The following is a 20,944-nucleotide window of genomic DNA, read 5'->3' on the forward strand; positions in this document are numbered from 1 at the left end:
AAGAATTTAAACGGAGAGAAAATCTAACGTCCTACATGCACATTTGATTGTAGAATGAAACATGTACGGTAAGATAGACGTTAGTCTTTCTCTCATGGTACTAACTACTTATGGGTTTTTCCGATAGTTAAAATAAGGGGTGTTTTTATGGCTGTGATGTCAAACTAAAATGTGGATCATTTAAGGCCGGTATCAAGTTTTTTTTTATAAAACCCAGAGTCCACGCCGACCTCAAAAAACAGTGTGTAGCTTACGACATTTTAAACATTTTAAACTCAATGCACCATGATGATAAAATCTTAAGCCTGGTATGTTCAGTTATTCTGCCTGAGATGAAAGGTTAAATTTTTTAATCTTGTTGTTGATGTAAAAATCTTTGGGTCCGGTTTTGTCTTATTTACAGACAAACAAGAAAATTGACACGTTTCCCCCCTCGAGCTTCATCATCTCTTCATCTTCTATGTAAGCGACCGAATGATGTAGAAGCAGTGCTAGTTTCATTTCGGTTAACGACTAAAGCACAATTCGTTTGTATTAGGTCTGCAGCTTAATTCTATACCTCGTCACAATGAATGCCAATTTCTTTGCAACTGTCTTGTTGACGCTTTCTGCATTCGTCTCCATCGTTTATGGACTCCCGACCGGAGCACCGACCACTGCCTGTAAGGACATGACGCCCAACCATTTGAATTACCGTCCGCAAACTTCCGCATCTCCATTCCGTACTGTTCCGGCAAATGTAAATCTATTGTTTTCTATCATTTTCAAACTTCCTAAAAATTTCCTTTACCATTTCCGTTTATTTTATTACAATTAGACATTGATGGCTGCAGGAGAAAACCTGGACATTTTACTAGAAACCACTGCCACTAATCAATTCCGAGGTATGAATTAAATTGCTGTTGTTAAATTTCTTCAAACAAATAATACCTAATCCGCCGATTAGGTTTTCTCACCATGGCGTTCGATGCATCGAATACCGGTGCCGGACCCATCGGCATCATCAGCAGCGTGAGTGACGGGCAGGTGATTGAATGCACAGCTGGATTTCTCGTGAGTATTTACTCAAATGACATATGAATTTGCATTTACCCTGTAAGAATATTGATTTACTTTTGGGGGATGAAACAGAATGCTGCTACCCATGTGGACAATGTAGATAAGAGCCAAGTCAGTTTGGTTTGGACCGCCCCTGCTGATTTCACTGGCACTGTAGTCTTTTGGTAAATCGTAATCTTTTTCCGATTTAAACACTCATCTACTGATCACAGGTCGTTTCTTGGGGTACAGGACTACCTTTGTTCAAGCACAAGATATTTTCTGGGTCCAGGTACCTTCAGCGACTGTCACTGTGGCATAAACTGTCAAATTCTTTGCTTTCCCTTATTGATTGTTGCCGCTTGTAGTCGGGCAATTGATGTGCGTTAGTCCAATCAAATGTAACGAAAGAAGAAAAATATAACGAAATTTTACCAGTATATTGACCAGAATGATGCTAACAAAATTTAAGATCAATCGAAAATTTGGTCGACATAAAAGAATGAAATTGTCAAATTTTTCTAGTTCAACTGTTCGCCTAGTTACTAAATAGCTACTAACACACTAAATGTCCATCTACTACAAGCGGCTACAAGAATCTTATCTTTATTAGAAGCCCCGCTATTTTTATGTAGCCAATAGATGTGTATTGTGTACACATTGACGCGGTCTACGTGACTGTTCCTCTTTGGGGGACGATCTGCCGAATCAAAGGCCTTCATTCATCTCAGAAGTAAGCATTTTTACGTCACAGGCATATACCGAAAAATTCATAGACACAAGCGAAAATATAATAACCGTCATTCATATCAAGAGACTTTTAACTAAAAGAAACGCCTATTTCTATGGAAATTGGTTTTTGCAGTTTTTTTACGTTTTTCCATTTGGTAAAACAATAGAAATGAAATTTAATAGTTACTAAATAATTAAGTATACTAATAACCTTTGAAGTGTTTGTTAAGCGGCTACTGGCTACTAGCTCGTCATAGGCCAGAGTTGGTCACGTGAAAGTAATCAGTCAACTCCCGACACATCGTCGCTTGAGTAACCTTTAATTTTGACAATGCTTCTTTTGTTCGTGATACTCGGCGGATTATTTCAACACAATATGTATCGCAAGGAGCACGAGTATAAAAGGGTCGGACAAACATTTTCGGTCGCTCTTTGATTTTGGGGTTTTATTTGAAACGCTTCGAAATGAATTTTCGACCAAACTTTCTACTTGCCTTGAGCGTGCAATTGTTGTGTTTCGTTTCTGTTCTGGAAGCCTATTCAAATGGAAGTCTGACAGATGCTTGCTACACCATGGCTCCTGTACATGGAGATGCTCAACCAAATACAGGTCCCTGCTCGTATGAAACGGCCCTATCTGAGGTAAGTTATTCGCTAAAACGATTATTTTAAAAACAAAATTAATTAACCATTGGTGCTGCATTTCAGACGACGATCATTCAAGGAGAAAGTCTCACTATCACATTACGAAATATTACAAATAATTCTTTCAGAGGTGAACTTTATTTAAATTTCATTATTTGATTGCACCAACTTTCAGTGGTATGATTAAGGTTACATGACGATGGCCTTCGATGCCTCCAAACCGGACGATGCTGGACCAGTCGGAACGTTTGGTATGCCGACTGACGGCCAGATATTGAGCTGCCCAGATGGTGCTAATGTAAGTCTGATTTTCACTGCACGCGTACCAGCTAGTTTCATTTCTCAAGCAAATAATTTGGGTTACGCAGAATACTATTTCTCACAAAGACAACAATTCTCTCAAGAGGAATGTGCAGGCTAATTGGACGGCGCCGGTTGATTTCGTTGGCACTGTCGTCTTCAAGTAAAAGTTACTTTAGTCTATTTTAAAATTTCCAATTTTCTTTGGGAAGGGGTGGTCGTGTCCAATGCATATTGTCTAAAATAAATTTGATGATTATTTTAGGACGACCTTTGTGAAAGGAGAATCCACATTCTGGGTAAAGGAACCGTCAGCAGAAAGTGTTACTATATTGACCAGTACGCCCAGTACAGAGACTCAACCAAGTACACCATCTCCAACAACAGTTCCGCCGGTAAGATTTTAAACTGGGAACCCAACATTTATCTATATTAGAAGTCATCTGTGATATTTCTTTATTATTCAAATGATACGGCCTCTTAGAGTGGTGCACCCTCGCTTAGCTACAGCTGGATCACTGGATTCATTCTACTTATGTTGGCCTTTTCTCATTAACAATTCAAAGCCGTTTGAATTTGAAAGGAGCCCGCGCCAAGCCTAACCTGGTGAAACGGATGCAACAATAATGTAGTTCTTGATAGTATTTTTTACTGTAAAATAGTTTCCGCATGCAATAAATTGTATCAACTTGTCATTTATATCTTTAATTTGACCTTGATCATTAATGATAATTGCATGCCATACATGAACATTTAATTGATGTCATTCATACACTAATTTACGAGAAAACTCATCGGAAAATTTATTGAACAGAGTTTTTTAAGTCTTTAGGTGTATATGGATAAGCAAGTGGTAATTGCAAGTTTGCAACTTTTGTATAGGCAAAATCGAAGTAATAAATTATTAAATTTTACTTGTGATTCTTGAGGTTAATTAGAAAGGTATGTCGTAGTTTCGTTTGCCCATTATGATCTTTTCGTAAAATCCTGGCGCTGTAAGACTACCATAAAATGTTGCAGTTCTTTTTTGGGATGCGAATTGAAAAACCAAGAACAAAAAACAAAAACAAAATACAAAATTTCGCGCGGTTCGTTTTATATTGGGTTACTTCCAACAGATGGCGAAAAACCCCACCTAGCGTTTGAAATTTAAACTCTTCTTCATTTCCCGACCAAGTGTTGAAGGCGCATTCAATTCTGTCCTGTCATTCAATAACTGAACAGAACAGAACTAAAAAATCTAACTAGACCATGGCTTCCGAAAGATATAGTTTCTCCCTAACAACTTTCAGGTTTTCTATCATTTACTTTCTAAGTTTTGACTAAATATAACATTTATTTTCATTGTTTAGTCCTTCTGGAAAACTGGTACAAATCGAGTATGCTTTGGCCGCAGTAGCTGCCGGTGCTGCATCAGTCGGCATTAAAGGTATATTGAAATTTCAGCATGTAAAAGATTGTAACAATGTAAATAATGTTATGTTATAGCTGCCAATGGTGTCGTTCTGGCCACTGAGAAGAAGCATCGGTCAATCTTATATGAAGAACACAGTGTTCACAAGATTGAAATGATTACCCCCAAGATCGGTATGGTCTACAGTGGAATGGGTCCTGATTATCGCCTCTTGGTTCGTCAAGCAAGGAAAATGGCTCAACAATATTGGGTAACTTATCAAGAACAGATACCAACTGCCCAGCTTGTCCAGCGTGTTGCTACCCTCATGCAAGAGTACACACAGTCTGGGTAAATATTTGGTTTTGTCACAAAAAAATAGTTCTTAAATAGTATAGATGAACATTTCAATGAATTTTTGTAATGCAGAGGTGTCAGGCCATTTGGTGTTTCACTCTTGATGTGTGGCTGGGATGAAGGACGTCCATATCTGTTTCAGTGTGATCCATCAGGAGCCTACTTTGCCTGGAAAGCCACTGCCATGGGAAAGAATTACATCAATGGCAAAACTTTCCTCGAGAAAAGATACAATGAAGACCTCGAGCTCGACGATGCTGTCCACACTGCGATTCTTACTCTCAAAGAGGGTTTTGAAGGAGGCATGACAGAAGATAATGTTGAAATTGGTATTTGTAACGAGCAGGGTTTCCGCCGATTATCTCCCGCTGAGGTTAAGGATTACTTGGCGAACATTGCCTAAACGGCTCGAAAATTCTTTGATTTCAAACAAGTGTCGAAAAATAAATCTGATGGTTGCTTAATGAATTTTCTCTTGGATTTTAAAAACAAAATTCCTTTTCTTTGTTCATTGCTAAACAATCATTTTCCTACTATCTTCACTCAAATTGCCTGTTAGAAATCTTAAAATCTATCAGATAAAAGATCTAAAAGATCCAGTCATAATTCCTCAATCAGTTCAAAGTGGTTGTATTTTTTATACTTGATCATTGTTGTTTAACGTTCAAGTTTATTCTAAATTCTTACTACATACTTTCTTCATTTCTTGTATCGATTCAAACGAGCAAACAGATGAATGAACCGAATGAACTATGAATTTGGATATGATTTTGTTTTGGTACTTGACATATATTAGTGAATTCCGTATAATTCAACAGTATAGTTCAAGGGATTCTTTTTCTGAATTGAACTAATAGCAGATAAGAGTTTAACAATTTTTTCTAGGTGGAAAAAAGTGGGAAGAAGTCGGAATCGGAATTCGGAAGAAGTGGGCGCCACACTGAAATTAAACAGTCTGACAACATTGTAGCGGATAGACAGCAACGTTTTGTTGCGTTCTGCTGTTAAAGCCGGAACAGAAAAACGCTATTTAACTCACATTTTAGAAATAGAATCAGTTTTTAATTTTGACGTGAGAATCTGACAATTTCATACATCAGAATAGAGTTTGATAGTCAGCATGCCACCTGCTGTGGAAACATTGCCAGTTTCTGGTGAAGTAAATATGCCCGAGAATGCTTCTACCAAGCCTACTGTCGGCATCATTTACCCACCTCCTGAAGTCAGAAGTAAGTTTGTTGTCAACTTACAAGTTCGTGAATAATTCATAACAATTTTCTTCTTAGATATTGTGGACAAGACAGCCAGCTTTGTAGCCAGAAATGGGTTGGAGTTTGAAGCACGGATTAGGAAAAATGAGCAGAATAACCCAAAATTCAACTTTCTTAATACTGGAGATCCTTATCATGCATACTACCAGTACAAAGTTAAGGATATCAGAGAAGGAAAGCTTGCAGAAGGTGCACCTGCAGCAGCACCTGTCCCAGGCCCACCGGGAAAACCACCACCATCAGCCCCTACATCAGCACCAGCTTCGTTGGCACAGCAGCAGAAACAGCAAGAAATTTTGAAACAATTCCAGCAAGAAGCCCCTGTAATCCCAAAAGAGCCACCTCCAGAGTTTGAATTCATTGTTGATCCTCCATCGATTTCAGCCATGGAATTGTGAGTTTTTTAAATAACTATTTAAATATTATGAAGCTAAAACTTAACAACACTTGTGTCTTATTTCAGAGACATTGTGAAACTCACTGCCCAATTTGTAGCTAGGAATGGTCGCCAGTTCCTCACAAGTCTGATGAATCGTGAGGCCAGAAATTATCAGTTTGACTTTCTGCGTCCTCAGCACTCGCTTTTTCAATATTTCACTCGTCTCCTAGAACAGTACACCAAAGTATTTTGATTGGTAGATTATTTTGTTTGAATGAAAGTCTAAATGATTTTGTTATTCTTTAGGTTCTTATCCCACCGAAAGACTTGATGACCCGTTTGAACGAGGGTTGCACTAATACTAGCGTTGTCTTACAAGAAGTCAAACGACGAGCCGACTGGCAACGTCATCAAGAGGCTCAGAAACGCCGAGAAGAAGAAGAAGCTGAAAGGGAACGCGTGTCATATGCGCAAATTGATTGGCACGACTTTGTAGTCGTCGAATCAGTTGACTATCAACCATTCGAAATTGGTAATTTCCCTCCTCCCACAACCCCAGAGGAGGTCGGTGCCCGTATTCTTCTCCAGGAGCGCTACGAAGAAGGACAAGATGTTGAGATGCAGCTGGAGAGTGAAGAGGAAGACGATGATGAAGAAGACGATTCAGACACGGAACAGACAAAGCCACCACCACCACCAGGCGCACCGCCCTCTCAAGCCATCAAGGGAGATGGACTACAGCCTCCTCCAGTGGCTCCTTCTGCCGAAAACGTCATCGTGCGTAAAGACTACAATCCCAAAGCTGTGGCAAAACCACAAGCCCGTCCGCCTGCTCCAGACGAGTACCTCATCTCACCCATCACTGGAGAGCGAATTCCGGCTAGCCAAGTGGCTGAGCACATGCGTATCGGTTTGCTGGATCCGCGTTGGTTGGAGCAGCGCGATCGACAAATGCAAGAAAAGATGACTCAAGAGTCTGTGTACGCGCCCGGATCAGCCATCGAAAACAGCTTGCGAGCATTGGCTGAACGTCGTACAGATATTTTCGGTGTCGGTGACGAAGAGACAGCCATCGGTAAAAAGATTGGTGAAGAAGAGCGTCGCAAAGACGAGACCAAATGGGAAGGACAACAACCGCCTGCCCCGCCACCATCAGGTGGAGAGGGAGGATCAACGTTCCAACCCCGACCTGGTCCACCTGCTGGCCTGGTTACCATACAAGAGCAGATTGCGCAGATCCACAAGAACAAGGCGCTCATGACTGGCATGAGCGAGGAAGAAGATGGGCTAGGATCTAATGGCGTTGTAGCAGCAGCGCCACCTAAACCTCCACAACAATTAATGAGCATTCCACCAAGACCACCGGTCATGATGTCTGCTCCGCAGCCGCCACCCATGATGATGATGTCCATCCCTCAGCCGCCAATGCCAATGCCCATGGTCCCCCAGAATTCTTTCATGACGCAGATGCCTCAGTCTATGGGCATGATGCAGCAACAGCAGCAGGGTCAGGGTGGTCGAGATGTCATGGAGGAGGAGCCTCCTTCTAAACGACAGCGCAACGAGGATCAACTTATGCCTGAGGAAGCCTTTTTGGTCAGATATCCCGGTCTGCTCCACTTCCATATTGGTGCACCAGTTTACGCCGAAAAACCCGAGTGGAGATTGCAGGGCCAGCAGCTCAGCTTTTCCTTGTTGCCCACGGAACCAATCTCCGTTGTTAAGCAGAAGATTAGTGAAGCGACAGGAATGCCGCCGGCCAAGCAAAAGCTCTTTTGGGAGGGGCTCTACTTCAAGGACAATCATTCTCTGGCATTTTACAATGTTACCCCCGATGCTGTTGTCCAGCTTCAGGTGAAGGAACGAGGCGGTCGTAAGAAGTAAAAAACAATTCTGGAAAATCCTAAACCATCAAAAAACCTCATTTACATCAGTACGGACCTTGGGGGATAATTACGTAATCGGAAAGCATTTTACAACCATTTTGTCTCTCCCTCTGCTACACTGTCATCGATTCCTTCCTGGTCTCAGAAATGGAAATATATTCAACTTTTCTCATTTCTCCATTTATCGGTTGTCAGGTAAATCATTATTATTAGCACAAATTATCTCATCTCATTTGGACTTGGGACAAACTCAAAGGTGACCCATTTCTACTTTTGATATAAAATCCGTCTACAGTTTATTTATTTTATATTTCAACGACGAGATAACAACGTCAACCGTTCAAGTTGACCATATTTCAATATTTGCTGTTTGTGGGCATCCGGGTGCCAGACGTTCCAAGTCAACGAAAATATGAATAGATTGAGTAAACAGGTTAAATCACGACCTTTAATATCCACATTCAAAGTCTCAAACTCAAACTACTAGACTTCAAGGTGAACGACAGAATGTGTATGTCAAACACGCGCAAAGACTAAACAGCCGTGAGGTTTTTCGGCTGAAACTGGTGCGAACTGGTTTTTTAAATTTAATTTTTCCGTCCAACGAACCGGTTCCATGGGAGAATCGACTGATTTTTCAAAATGAATGCGGGGCAATGAATTTATTAATTGATTAGCCGAATTGGAAGTGTATTACGTCGTATAACATGTCTCTCAAATTTAGTAGCGAGAGTTTGTGTATGTGTGTTCAAGGTTTTCAATATGTTGAATTCACTTGATTGATACAAACAGGTAAAATTCGGCCAAGAAATATTCGAGTCGGATAATGTTATTAAACTCGATCAAAGCCAGATAGGATTTAATAATAAGACTAAGTATAGAGAACCCCGAACAAAAAGAAAAAGGGTGATGGAATGATGCTCTCAACAGCTTTGATGATTTGGTTGGTTAAATATATAAATTTTAATAAGGATTGTTTCTAGATGTTATATATAAGTTCATGCTGATTGGGTGTGGTTGCTAAGGCGTGGTCGTCAACTTATTGCTGCCCGTCATGTACTTCATAATTTCGGCTTTCAGCGATTCAAGCTCTTTAATTGTGTTCTGCAAACGTCGACCTTCTTCCTCCAAAACATCGACTAGCTGCGCTTGGGTCTGCAACTTGTTGCGTCTATTCTGCCTCGACTTCCTTGACGCTTCGTTGTTCCTCACGCGACGTATGTCGCTGTTATTGCTCGCACGTTTGGTGTTGGTTCTAGTGCGGGAAATCGGCGTTGGGGGTAAGGAGCTCTCGGTGGCAGAATCGCTGCTGATGTCTTGAAGGACTAGAGGCAGATTGGAACAAACCAAAGATGTCGGTTTGATGTCGACTGGTTCTGGTATCTGCGATATTCAAAATGATTTTAAATAAATATTTGGCGGGTAAATAATCAATTGATAAGAAGATTCCATACCTGTTTACGGATTTCTTCCTTCTCCAAAAGCATGTTAATAAGAACAGGAGTTGTTACAACTCCTTCTGAAGGGGTGGTGATGGGCTGCAGGATCGGCGGCAAATTTAGATGAAGGGACTCTCGCTTAACGTTTTCTTCCATTTGATAGTTAGAAATTGATGAGAAAGAGCACATTTCTTCGTAATTCATTTCGACATCCTCAGTCTTAATTTGAATTGGATGCTGAACGTCAACGAATTCAAAAGGTGGTGGAGATGGTTCAACAGACATTTGAACGTCCGCATTCGAGTTTCGTCGTCTGTTTGTTTGGGAATGGTAGCTCCCGGCATCGCAAAGAACAGTGCCATAACTGCTGTCTTCTTCTTTTATCAGTTCCTCAATATTAAAAGGAACATTCTCCAGGTAATCAAACAGGTCTAATGGTAATTCAATCTGCTCATCAGGTGATTGATGAGGAAGAGCATTTGTAGGGCTTGCTTCTGCTGTGCCGCTGAATTTTAGTGTAGTATTTTGTGGTAGCATGTTGAGATGAATATTTTCCTGCAATTGGAATTCCTGATCAAAGGAATTGCAAACAGGGACTAAAATGAGAATAAAAAGAAACATTATGTGATCTGAAATCAAAAGTTTACAGAAATAAATAATTACTGCAGAGGGGTGTAGTAGGATCATCCATAGCAAAGTTGTTGAATGAATTCATTATGTCCATATTGGTTTCCATATTTGAAGGTGATGCTAAGAAGCTCATCAGTGCTGGCGAGGCAGTACTTGGAGGCTTGGATATTTGGAGACATTCGAGTGGGTTCAAGTTCCATCTGGGATGACCTGCTGGTGATATGCATACTTTCGTTCTCTGAAATTTCAACATTCAACAGGTAAGAATAAGTTGAGAAACTCCTTGACAAAAAACTAACCTCGAGTGTGTTCCCTTTTTGAGAAATGATGGCAGAGGTTTGCTGACGCTGTGAGAGAGCAGCAGGCTCCGTGTCCTGTCATCATCCATATTCAAAGGAGAAAACAAATGTTAACAATTATGTCAAGTCACAACAATCCAGCCACCTGGCAGTGGCCTTTAAAAGCTCAAGAATGCACATAACCTGAAGCAACTGAAATTGAGGTTAGTGAATTATGTAATATAAGACTTTACCTGTCTTTTGGGGAATCGGTGAAAAGTCAACCAGGAATCCAGTTATGTTTCTTTTGAGATACTTTTTCACTGAGAAATAACCAAAAACTAGGAGCTGAGTCACCAGGGCGCAGACCAGTAGTTTGCGGGAAAAATCGGTCGATTGCGTCAGTCAAGACGCGCTGACTGTGTAGAGAGAGTTGGCTGCAGTGCACAATAGCTTCGAACGAAGATTCACGCGGGACTGAGCTCGAAGGGCGTGTTTGGGTTCTATTTAAGCTCTCGGATGACGATACATATTTTTTTTACAAGTTTAGCTGCCGGCTATACAATCGTAGGCGGGACTGACCGGTTGCCAGTGCCTGGCAGTGGTTTCCTGGCAAATCGGCGAGTCCCTTTCTAAGGCATTTTGACGTTTTGGCACGCGGGTCACGATTCACGCGCTCTCTCTGGCGTCCAATGGAAACAAATCTTGGTCAAATGTTTGAAGAAAATCGGAGGCTCGAGACATGGTACACTGTAAAAGCGATGAATTTTCGTGCGGCTACTCCTGTGGACTCTTGCCTATGCAAAATGACCCGCGGGATTAAACTGCGCATGAGTTTTTATTTGATTCGTCCTAACCTCGAAGATTAGAGCGGAATGTTTTGGGAATTTTTTTTCCCCTTGGTGCACTCACAAGGTGTGGTAGGAATGCCAAATTGGATGTACCATGACAAAATCCGCTGACGGGCCGTGACTGGACGGTTTGGAGAAGACATTTTTTTTTCGAATTAACAAATTTTCTAGAATGTTTCGGTGAAAAATTGAACGTTATTAGATGACCAGACGATATTTTGCATCCCGAAAATGCGAAAATTAGTTTTTTTTCTCCATTTTTTCCTATGTAGGTTATGGCTGCACTGATCACGCGCTAGGAACGTGATCACGGTACAGTCTGTGCCGTCTCCAAGGTTCTGATGAGAGATAACGATGTCAAAAGTACACTACAATAAAAAATATAACCGGTCCGATAGTCTTAATGGCATTAGCGGTTATCAATTCTCTGTGCGATATTTAGCCGTTGACTCATTTTTACGACTTTATCGTTCACCTAAAGTTGATCTCACAATTTTTCTCCTCTTAACTGGCACCCTCGTGTGATGGAAATAATCTTGAACTTCCGCTAGGAATTCAAATAGCGCTGCTGCCATACTTTTGAATGTTTCTCAACTTGCATACGCTCATCGGAATGGATTGCGGGGCTCAATTCGTGAAGGGGATTTTCGTTTACGATCGCCAAATCACCAGAAGAATACCGAATACGGTGGGCATTCCAAACAGGCTGCTCAAAAGTGATAGGGGAAAATACTACGAAGCAAAATGTCGACAGTCTAAGATTCGAGACGCTGTTGTTATAGGCGACTTTCTTTTTATTCTTTTTGCATTTTGGTTTTTTTTTTTCCCGGTGCCGAGACACAGTCCCGCCGATGTGTGGATATACGGTTGAATAACCGATCACGACACCTGGTGGCAGTGACCTAACCTTTTCTGAAAAATTTGTCACACCTTTTCTTTGTAATTAATTTTTTAAAAAAAGATTGAATATGAGTTTAGAACGACGGTAAAGAAAGCCAACTATTTATTTTTTTTTCATAGACGATCAATCAGAACCAAACCTTTTTTTTATTTCAACCAAACAACGAGGAAAAAAATACTTGAAACTCAGAAAAATAAGAAGTAAAAAACCTCGAAATTTCTTCTTCAAATGAATTAAATTACAATTTCTTGTACGACAATTTCTGGACATTTTTGTGTGTGGTGTGAATGTATGTGGGCGTATTGGGGGAGGATTTTGAAATTGTACATTTGGGGGATCAAGAGATTGCACGAGAAGAGAGAGAAAGAGACATGGCACATTTATGTACTGGGGTGATTTCATTAGTTTGCAACTTTTAATCATGTGCTGGACGCGATCCTTTTTCCCCCTTTTGCCCACTCTTCATAATATTCCCACCAGCACAGTGGTGGGCGGGATTTATTTCTGGGCAGCCAGCGACGACATACTGTCCCGTCTTTCATTATTAAATTATTAGACTAATTATTATTAATGAGTCAGAATTATTACTTCAAATGGGATGGAGAGAGGGGGGAATGTCAACGCTCACGATGAGAACATTCTGAGAAAAATATAGAAGATTAATTAAGACTCACGGTCACAGATTATTTTAGCAGCCAGTCATTTCATCATTTGTGTGGGTGGATTTTTTAACACAACTCTCCCAGTACTTTCAAACACATGGATTCGAGCCCACCTTCAAAAATCATCACGAACTGAATTATTTTAGTTACACAGACATCTTGGATGGGCATCGAAAAAAGCCTTTTTTCTTGGAGGATCGAGGTGGTGGTGGCTGGGAGAAACTACACTGAAAAATGACATTTCAGACGACAATTAGGATAGTTATATATGTATACAGGTATATAGTAGTTAGTAATAGTTAGTTATTAAATAATGAGCGACATTCTATGATGTAATGAACGGATAAAGTTTCAGAGTCACGACGGATGTCATCCAAATTTGTAATTTTTTTTTTTCCTTTTTGTTTTTATTTTTTTTCTTCTTCAGGGTTTTTCTCGTCCTTCCGGTTAGGAGGAATTTCAACAGCGAGGCGAATTCCGGCTGAGCCACTGTTCCAGTTGCCGGTCGTTTTTGCTCAAGAAATTGATGTTGGCCTGGATAAGTTCCAGGGACTGCATCAGCGAACGTTTACCACTTCCGACGTTGACGTTGCGGAAAAATGTCTGCACGGATTTCAGATCCAGCGGGTCGTGAAAGTGCGAAACGGCCGCCACGATCAGCCGGCCTATCGTGAACGAGGCTCTACCGAATGTGACCTCGATCATGTTCCAGCGCGTCTGCAATTGACGCCAGACTAGCAGAGATCCGACCGGATTCCTAGCCACCGATTCCACCACCGTCCGGATGTCTTGAACGCGGATCGAGTTCCGTTCCATGGCAAAATCCAAATACCTGGCAAGTCAATTATCAAAATTGAGATTTAATTGTATAAAAGTTGTAAAAAATTGTTGTAAAAATTGTTTCATTGTTTACTGTTGCAGGATCCAGGGATCGTTGGAAGCGGCCAGGGCTCTCAAGAAGTTGAGCCGCTCATCCGGCACGGTCGTCTCCTTGTATCTCTGCCAGCAGTAGTCCCATTCGGTCCAGCCACCGTATTTGATTCCGGTGGAGTAGACAATGTCACGAATGTCGGGCGGCAGTTGCATCTGGCCAGACATCCACTGGGTGAAGAGTCGACGGGCTTCATTGACGGCACTGGACAGGCCAAAGTAGACGGCCGCTTCGAGTATTTCGCGCTGCAACAAGCTCTGAATGTGCGGCACTTTGGTCGTCCAGCCCATGATGCTGTAGAGAGGCGTGACCAGGTGGCGCACGAAGCAGTGGAGAGAGCGACGGGCCGTCCGGATGGACAGGACCGTGTCCAGTTTGCGGAGATGAGTCAAGGCCGTCGACCAGGGCAGATAATCGGTTTCATTAACCAGGTACTGGCTCAGCGTCAGCGGTACGGTGACGTTGAGCATGCCGGCCCAGGCCAGGGTGAAGGCGTCGTCAATCAACTGGGCGCGATCAGCCGGGCTGAAAGTCGTTGGCTGATTGGCCAGCACACGAATTAGCGCCTGCCAAATGGCCGGCTCGTAATTGACACGGTAATAGCCGCTAGCGTTCACGTTGGCTTTGATCCACGAAACGTTCATGGGTATCTCAAAGTTAACTGCAATCAAATCAATTGGAATAATTCATTTCTTTTTATCAAATTTGAATTTATAGCTAAGCAGGTGTGTGTGTGTGTGTCATACTGTCTGATGCCCTGAGCGATAGCGGGTCCCTCATCCAGATTTGCGTTTCGATATTGGGAGCTGCGCTGGTGGTGAAACTGAGTGGCACGTGCCATTTGTGCGAGGAGTTGGCGCCGTGGGCCGACGAGTTCACCAGCAGGAAATGCTTTTGCGAGGCGTGAATCATGTTGCCATGGCGACGGAGCGTCACCAAGGGGTAACCCAATTGATGTGTCCAAGTATCCATCATATCCTGCGAATATAATTCCCATCAATTCATCGATCCGTTTTCTAGAAATGCGCAGCGCCGCCGCCGCCGCAGGTCTTCCATGTATAAACTTTTCACCCCGGCCGAAAGAAGAATGAGGAAGATCAATAGAAAATGTACTACCTTGACGGGGACAGGATGCGAAGAGTTAAGCGTTCCCAGACTGAGTGCGTGCCATAGATCGTCCATATTGGCGTTGCCGTACTGATGACGTTCCAGATAGAGCATCAGCCCACGCCGCATTATCTCTTCTCCCAGCACACGCTGCAGCATGTACAAGATGGACGCTCCCTTTTCAAAGGCAATCAAAAAAAAGTAACACAAATTGAATCGGACAATGTTTCACATTGATTAGATTATAACGTTTATATTAAATATAGGAGCCGGGAGGCCCTTTCAACTCCTGACTGGGAGGGACCTTTGTGACCTTTACCTTGTTGTAGGAGATTGTGTCAAAAATAGCTTCAATCTCGATGGGATCGGCCACGGTCACCGACACTGGATGAGAAGTCGATAGGGCGTCCGTTCTCAAGGCCGGCATCGTCTTGGAGTGGATAAATTGATCCATCATGGCCCATTCCGGGAAGATGTGATGGACGCCAATGTACTCGGCGAAGCTGGCGAATCCCTCCGACAACCAGAGATCGTCCCACCTTTTTTTTCCCAATTATAAAAGTAAGGCCATTGATTTAAGGAGCTATTACAATCGGTCGGGGGATCAATCGAATGCAAGGTTACCACTTCATCGTGACGAGGTTGCCGAACCATTGGTGAGCTAATTCGTGGGCGATGATCAGGACCACCCGCTGTTTGGCAGATGACGATGTTGTGTTGTTGTCCATCAGGAGAGCGCTCTCCCGGAACACGGCCAATCCCCAATTCTCCATGGCGCCTATTTCAAATTAATTTTTAGGATCGACATTATGTATAATTTTTCGGGGGGATTATATCGTACCAGCTGCAAAGTCAGGCATCGAGATGAGATCCAACTTGGGCAGAGGATAGCTGAAGCCGAAAAATGACTGGAAATAGTCGAAGAGCTTGACGGCCGCTTTGAGAGCGAATTCAGCCTGGTTGGTCATGTGAGGCGGGGCGTAAATGGATAAGGTGACACCCGTCTTGGTCACCTCCTGAATTCGGCCGTAGTCGCTGACCACCAGCGCCACTAGGTAAGTGCTCATGGCTACCGATTCGTGAAAATTGTCCTGAACCTGCAAGAAAACACAAACAAACATTGCGTGTTTTCATTTCATTTTAGATTGACCGCTAGATGGCACTGTCGATTGTTTTCCTATTTTCTTTCGATTTGACGTGAGAGGAACGGACAAACAAATTATTACCAATCCACTGCCCCAGAAGATGGACACATCCTCCGTGTTATCCAACGGCATATTGGAGAGGGCCACGTAATTGCGTTGGCGGACGGCACCGATCTTGAAACGAGCTTTAAAGTTGGGTTCGTCCCAGCATGGGAAAGCTGAACGAGCTGACGTCGGTTGGAAATGAGTCGTCACCAAGTACCTGTCGGTGACACAACAATGAGAAATGAATATCAGGTGTTTCTCTATTAATCATGATTTCTCCTTTTTAAATGACTCCTGATCAAACCCATTTATGCAGGGTATAGTGCACGCAAAGTGAAAATGAGCTCTCTCCTTTATTTCAAACACAACAGCATCAGCTGCTTGGTGTAGTGAATCTTTCAGAGTGAAAGGTCTCGCTCAATTCAATAAGGAGCCACTCTGTCAGTCCCTTACTGGCAATCACCTAGTGAAAAAGAGTGATTGCTGTTTCGGGGGGGCTGAACCCAATCATGGATTCCTATTCTTGGGAACGCACTCCCCTGAAGGTCCTTTGTGCAAGATTGACAGCACCAGCCAAAAACCTCCTTCTCTCTCAGAAGCTTCCCTTTTTTCTTTATTTTGTTTAAAAACCATCATGTGGGATAAAGGTTCCCTTATCGCAGACCTCCATTTATATCCTGCAGCCTATTAAGGTCTAGACAGCCTGCCCATAAATCTCGAGTATACATATCCATTTAACCAAGAATAACTAGTAGTATATGGCATGTCTTTATGGCCGGCTTGAAATTGAACGTATTTCATCTTCATGACCTTTCACGCCGTTTCTCCCCATTATAAATGTCTGACTTATTTTTCTTTTGACATTTCCCCTATAATATAGGAAAAAACCCGGAAGCAGTCGAGACTTACCGTTTCATTCCGCTGGGCGCTTTGTAGCTGGAGAGGTAGAGGCCTTCGAGATCGGTGCGGACCATGCCCTCGTATCGGAGTGCCAGCGAGTAATTGTTGCCCGGCAGGAGATAATTCTTGAGCTCGATGTAGATCTGCTGATGGTAAGGGTAGTAGAGGGTCCTGGTGGTGAGTATTTCTCTCATGTTCTTATCCTTGACCATGACGACGGTGAGAGTGACGTCCTTGCCGTGAAAGACGATGAAATTGGTCTCCTTTTGGACGGCGAAAACGACTTCCATCTGGCCGCGTAGGAAGAGCGTCGTCAGGTTGGGGTGGAGGACGACGCTGTAGCGGAGCGGGACGATCGAGTCGGGCAGTCGGACGTCATTCCACGGGAACGGCTCGCCGTTGGTGGCGATGGCCTCCGGTGGAGCAGTGACGGCGACTTCCTCGTGGAAATCCAGTCCGCCTTCGTCGACGTGCCCGCAATGGCTGGGCCTGACGAAGGCAATGATGAGCGAACAGGTCAACAGCGTCACCAGGATGAGTCCAATAATGACGACGGCCTGCCTCCTGGAACACGTCGCCACCGGTGGGTTCGTATAGAATTCGCCCTTCTCGTAATTGATCTTGCCATCCTCTACATTAAAGATAAAACAATTCATTAGTACCCACCTGGAAATTCAATTTTAAAAAAGTGTGGGGTAGGAGGAATAAGTCGAACCTATTCCAGCACTTTTACTGGGCCCAGTCAAGACAGTCACTTCGTCTTCGTGATAGGCATTAGGCCCGGCATTGCGGTCCGGCCTCCTTCTAGCGCTACTATCCATCTTTTGATTTGATTCCCTTCAAAAGTTTGTGATAGACCTTGATGCCAACCTTCCCAACACACCGACACACAAACTTTTTCTCTTTTATCGTTCAATATATATTCCCGCACACACTCTGAAGAGTAACCACTTTGGGCTGCTGCTGCTCAACTTCTTCTTTCGAGAAACACAAGAGTTGAAAGAATTTCACCAAAGAGGATTTTCACGTCACGTCATGATGTTTTCTTTCGAGCGCACTCGAACCGATTTTTTTTAAAAAAAGGAGGGAAAAAGTGTCGGGACACTCACGTCCAGGGGTCGATGGTCCCCCCCTACCGGAAGCTTTTAAAAAAAAAATGTAAAAAAAAAAAATTTCGTAAAATGTTTGTCGGAAGACGTTGCGAATCCTGCGAGTAGCGTCGGAGGACGCGTCGGTAACACTGACACACTCACGCACTCACCCAAAAAAGAAATAGAGAGAGACGAGAGTCTTGTTTGGACTGCAGCTTCTTCTTGGCCTTTTCCGAGTGCCAAATCACGGCGCACAATAGTTGGCGCATCATCCCCCCTCCCTTCTACCGAATTTGTTTTGCTAGGAGCAGCAGCACACAATGGTTGATCTCCCCTCTCCCCGACGTACCTCGGCGTCTGGGACGCCGTGGTGTTGCGCCTGCGCTGATCGATGACGCCATCATCTACTGCTACTACCTACTACTACCCCCGCTCTTCTCTATTTCCAGTCGATCTATGTGCCGACTCGCTCTGTTTCATTAGCTATTCATTGATTCGATCGATTCCAATGTTGAACTGCTCTGCCCCTGCATCCCAGCTCCTATTTTAGATTCGATTTTCTCAGACGAAATGAATTCGCAGAGGACTTTTTTAAAGAACAAATAATGAATTCTACTTTGAGAAAAAAGGGGGCGGGTCTCCATTTCTGGTTGGGGGGGTTGTTTAATCAATCAAATGCGGAAAAGTCCATAAACATAACGTGAGCCATTTTTTCTCGTCTTTTTTTGTATTAGGAGCTGCCCCAACACACGAGACCTTGGCTTCTTTTGTGCTGCTCTCTCGGAATAATATCGTGTTGTTGTGTGTGCAGACTGGCCAACGTGGTCGGATAAAGGCAGGAAAGTCGATTCCCCCCTCTACTCGCAGTCCCTAGCTGCACATACAAAGTCAAAGTCTCTATCTCTCTCTCTGGCCTGGCCTTTGTTGTTGTTGTTGTTGTTGCTACTGAAATGTCTAAACTCGGTTGACTCACGCACCCCGTCATTCAGGGCCCAGGAGCGTTCGAGACTACACAAAAGAATAAGATGCCACCGATAGATATGTGGGGGGTGAAAATGGGTGTCTGTCCATTCTGACGTCGTTGGGAAACAGAATTCTAAATGCTAGATCCTTTTTAGATTCACGCACGTCATTTGAACGATTCACTAGCGCCCTCGGGTGGCGGCCGAAAGCTCAACACGAAGCATTGGTCATTTGTTTCAAGATAAAAAGAGGAAAGAAGAAAAAGAAACCTGGTGCTGATGTTGCCGTGCTCAAATCCAATGATCCCGCCGATCGGTTCATCGTGTTGTATTCGGGAAAGGATCGGACCGTCTGCAGTCGAATGGTCCTATCTGATGCCATAGACCTCGAAAATTACAATTTCGCCCAAAGATTTCAATTAAGTTTCTGAATATAAGGAATAAGGATTGACTTGTCAAAAAAGAAAAAATCCTTACGAGAAATTCTAATAAATTTCTTCTTTCTTTGATTGGCTCCAGGGAACTGAAAGTCTGAGACGAGTAGCCCCGAGGGAGGGATTTATCCAAATGATATTGCACACAGCCGGAGACCCGGGGAAATAAGTTTGCCATACACACACAGACACACTGGGCAGACATCTGGCAATCCAGAATTTTTCCAGTTTTATTTTCTAAACTATCTAAGCTCCATAAAAAGGTAACCCGAAAATGTGCCTGGCTTTATTAATCCACCTCACCCCCCTCAACATTTTGAGATGTGTGTGCCGGAACATCACCCGGCCACGTCACAATGTGTTGCGTGAATCAGCTTCAGTGTTTGTGTCGTCGAACCAACTGTTTCTTTGTGTCTGTTTCTTATGTGTCGGTTATAGGGAGGGGGGGGGGGACTGTGTGGTTAAAAGAGTCGAGGATGAAGATCCGGGAACTTTCGTTCAACCGCCCGTGAATTTTTCCAAGAGCTGAACGTCATATTTTATGCACACAATCTGACTCGTGAAGTCGTGATGTATACATTTGGGTGTTGTTTTCTTTATCTTGTGGAGTGGGGTGCGCAGGGAGGAAGAGAGACGGGCCCCCGCTCCTGATCTGTTCATATTTTCTCTTTTTTCCTTCCATCCCAGTCGAAAAGAGGAATCAAATGTGTCGCTCCTTCTGTTTGTTATTCGCTCCTGTTTCTCTCTCCGACTCCCCTGGGCGTCGTTGATGATGCCACCCTCTCTTTTCTTTTTTCCAGGGATTTTTCTTTTCACTGGAAGGATTTTTCAAGAGCTCCCAAGTCAATGTTGACCCATTTGCCAACCCTGTCCGGAATTCATCAGGAAGACAGAAGGGGGGAACGCCAACGGAAGCCGGATGTCATTTTCATTCCCTTTTTTGACATCAGGTTTGTCCATGAGTTTTGTCCCCCCCTTTTAGTTTTAAGGCCATCGATTTACTTTTATTTGCCTTTTTTCGTCAGGAGGAGTGGGGGGAAAAGGTGGTGGTTCGTGTACACACACACTACACGTGTCAACATCGTTTTAGAGCTATTTTACTCGCGCCGTTAACTTGTTCCGTGACGACCGATATTCTTCTTTTTCCAGCAGCTCCTGGAATGACGGGTAAAATGTCTCTCCTCATCATTGTTACCTGTCACGCGGGATCATTAATCCATTTCCAACCCCCACAAACGACTTGATTATTTATTCCGCGCAATTTTTTCTCCTTTTCTTTCGGTGGGGGTTTCATCTTTTTTCGAGATCCTTGTATGTGCAAATGTTATTTTGATATCCCGGCGTCGGGGGGAGATCTTTTTCGAGTATTATAGAGTGCCGCGTTGATGGGTGTTAAACCTCCCCTCCCCCCTCTATTCTTCTTTCTCTCTCCCCCCTCTGGAAAAAAAGTTTTTTCGGAGTCCTTTATGTAATACTGGCCCGTCTTGCAACTCTTGGTAGACGCCCGTCGACGCTGGGCACCACGACCGAGGGAGGGGGGAAGCGATCGATACCTTGTTAACAAATA

General features: G+C 43.3%; 6 protein-coding genes and 2 long non-coding RNA genes across 11 annotated transcripts; 6 read left to right on the top strand and 2 right to left on the bottom strand.

Annotated features, from left to right (window-relative positions):
- The first annotated feature begins 300 nt into the window (after nt 1-300).
- LOC124200882 (putative defense protein 3) lies at nt 301-1,478 on the top strand. The gene is made up of 6 exons (XM_046597239.1): nt 301-462; nt 539-739; nt 818-884; nt 947-1,053; nt 1,132-1,223; nt 1,291-1,478. The coding sequence occupies exons 2-6, from the start codon at nt 569-571 to the stop codon at nt 1,358-1,360; spliced, it is 507 nt and encodes a 168-aa protein (XP_046453195.1). The 5' UTR covers nt 301-462; nt 539-568; the 3' UTR covers nt 1,361-1,478.
- Nucleotides 1,479-2,190: 712 nt separating this feature from the next.
- LOC124200876 (putative ferric-chelate reductase 1) lies at nt 2,191-3,410 on the top strand. The gene is made up of 6 exons (XM_046597234.1): nt 2,191-2,412; nt 2,479-2,545; nt 2,604-2,713; nt 2,784-2,878; nt 2,981-3,110; nt 3,200-3,410. Exons 1-6 carry the CDS (start codon nt 2,236-2,238, stop codon nt 3,269-3,271), a joined length of 651 nt encoding a protein of 216 aa, XP_046453190.1. The 5' UTR covers nt 2,191-2,235; the 3' UTR covers nt 3,272-3,410.
- Nucleotides 3,411-3,869: 459 nt separating this feature from the next.
- Nucleotides 3,870-4,929, top strand: LOC124200875 (proteasome subunit alpha type-2). The gene is made up of 4 exons (XM_046597233.1): nt 3,870-4,007; nt 4,068-4,144; nt 4,204-4,459; nt 4,538-4,929. The coding sequence occupies exons 1-4, from the start codon at nt 3,967-3,969 to the stop codon at nt 4,866-4,868; spliced, it is 705 nt and encodes a 234-aa protein (XP_046453189.1). The 5' UTR covers nt 3,870-3,966; the 3' UTR covers nt 4,869-4,929.
- Nucleotides 4,930-5,373: 444 nt separating this feature from the next.
- LOC124200858 (splicing factor 3A subunit 1-like) lies at nt 5,374-8,185 on the top strand. The gene is made up of 4 exons (XM_046597205.1): nt 5,374-5,694; nt 5,752-6,130; nt 6,200-6,359; nt 6,422-8,185. Exons 1-4 carry the CDS (start codon nt 5,586-5,588, stop codon nt 7,997-7,999), a joined length of 2,226 nt encoding a protein of 741 aa, XP_046453161.1. The 5' UTR covers nt 5,374-5,585; the 3' UTR covers nt 8,000-8,185.
- A 485-nt stretch (nt 8,186-8,670) lies between these two features.
- On the bottom strand, nt 8,671-11,048 carry LOC124200872. The gene is made up of 5 exons (XM_046597227.1): nt 10,603-11,048; nt 10,370-10,444; nt 10,104-10,308; nt 9,456-10,036; nt 8,671-9,384 (listed from the first exon to the last, which is right to left on the bottom strand). The coding sequence occupies exons 3-5, from the start codon at nt 10,201-10,203 to the stop codon at nt 9,022-9,024; spliced, it is 1,044 nt and encodes a 347-aa protein (XP_046453183.1). The 5' UTR covers nt 10,204-10,308; nt 10,370-10,444; nt 10,603-11,048; the 3' UTR covers nt 8,671-9,021.
- On the top strand, nt 10,368-13,530 carry LOC124200892. Its single transcript, XR_006877408.1, has 2 exons — nt 10,368-10,572; nt 13,190-13,530. It is a non-coding gene; the product is annotated as an uncharacterized LOC124200892 (long non-coding RNA).
- Nucleotides 12,385-19,509, bottom strand: LOC124200849 (endoplasmic reticulum aminopeptidase 1-like). Of its 4 annotated transcripts, none has more exons than XM_046597183.1 (11): nt 19,421-19,509; nt 19,214-19,329; nt 16,900-17,521; nt 16,027-16,207; nt 15,642-15,897; nt 15,425-15,578; nt 15,120-15,339; nt 14,810-14,977; nt 14,440-14,671; nt 13,676-14,354; nt 12,385-13,594 (listed from the first exon to the last, which is right to left on the bottom strand). In XM_046597183.1, exons 2-11 carry the CDS (start codon nt 19,323-19,325, stop codon nt 13,222-13,224), a joined length of 2,997 nt encoding a protein of 998 aa, XP_046453139.1. In that variant the 5' UTR covers nt 19,326-19,329; nt 19,421-19,509; the 3' UTR covers nt 12,385-13,221. The 4 variants fall into 4 exon arrangements, with proteins under 4 accessions (XP_046453139.1, XP_046453137.1, XP_046453140.1 ...); XM_046597181.1 differs by having other exon boundaries at nt 19,214-19,328; nt 19,418-19,494; XM_046597184.1 differs by lacking the exon at nt 19,421-19,509 and having other exon boundaries at nt 19,214-19,359.
- Nucleotides 16,104-20,322, top strand: LOC124200888. Its single transcript, XR_006877403.1, has 4 exons — nt 16,104-16,242; nt 16,871-17,473; nt 19,463-19,640; nt 20,178-20,322. It is a non-coding gene; the product is annotated as an uncharacterized LOC124200888 (long non-coding RNA).
- The last annotated feature ends 622 nt before the right edge of the window (nt 20,323-20,944 follow it).

This window comes from Daphnia pulex, chromosome 8, assembly GCF_021134715.1.
Source record: "Daphnia pulex isolate KAP4 chromosome 8, ASM2113471v1".
In the NCBI taxonomy this organism is placed as follows: Eukaryota; Metazoa; Arthropoda; class Branchiopoda; order Diplostraca; family Daphniidae; genus Daphnia; species Daphnia pulex.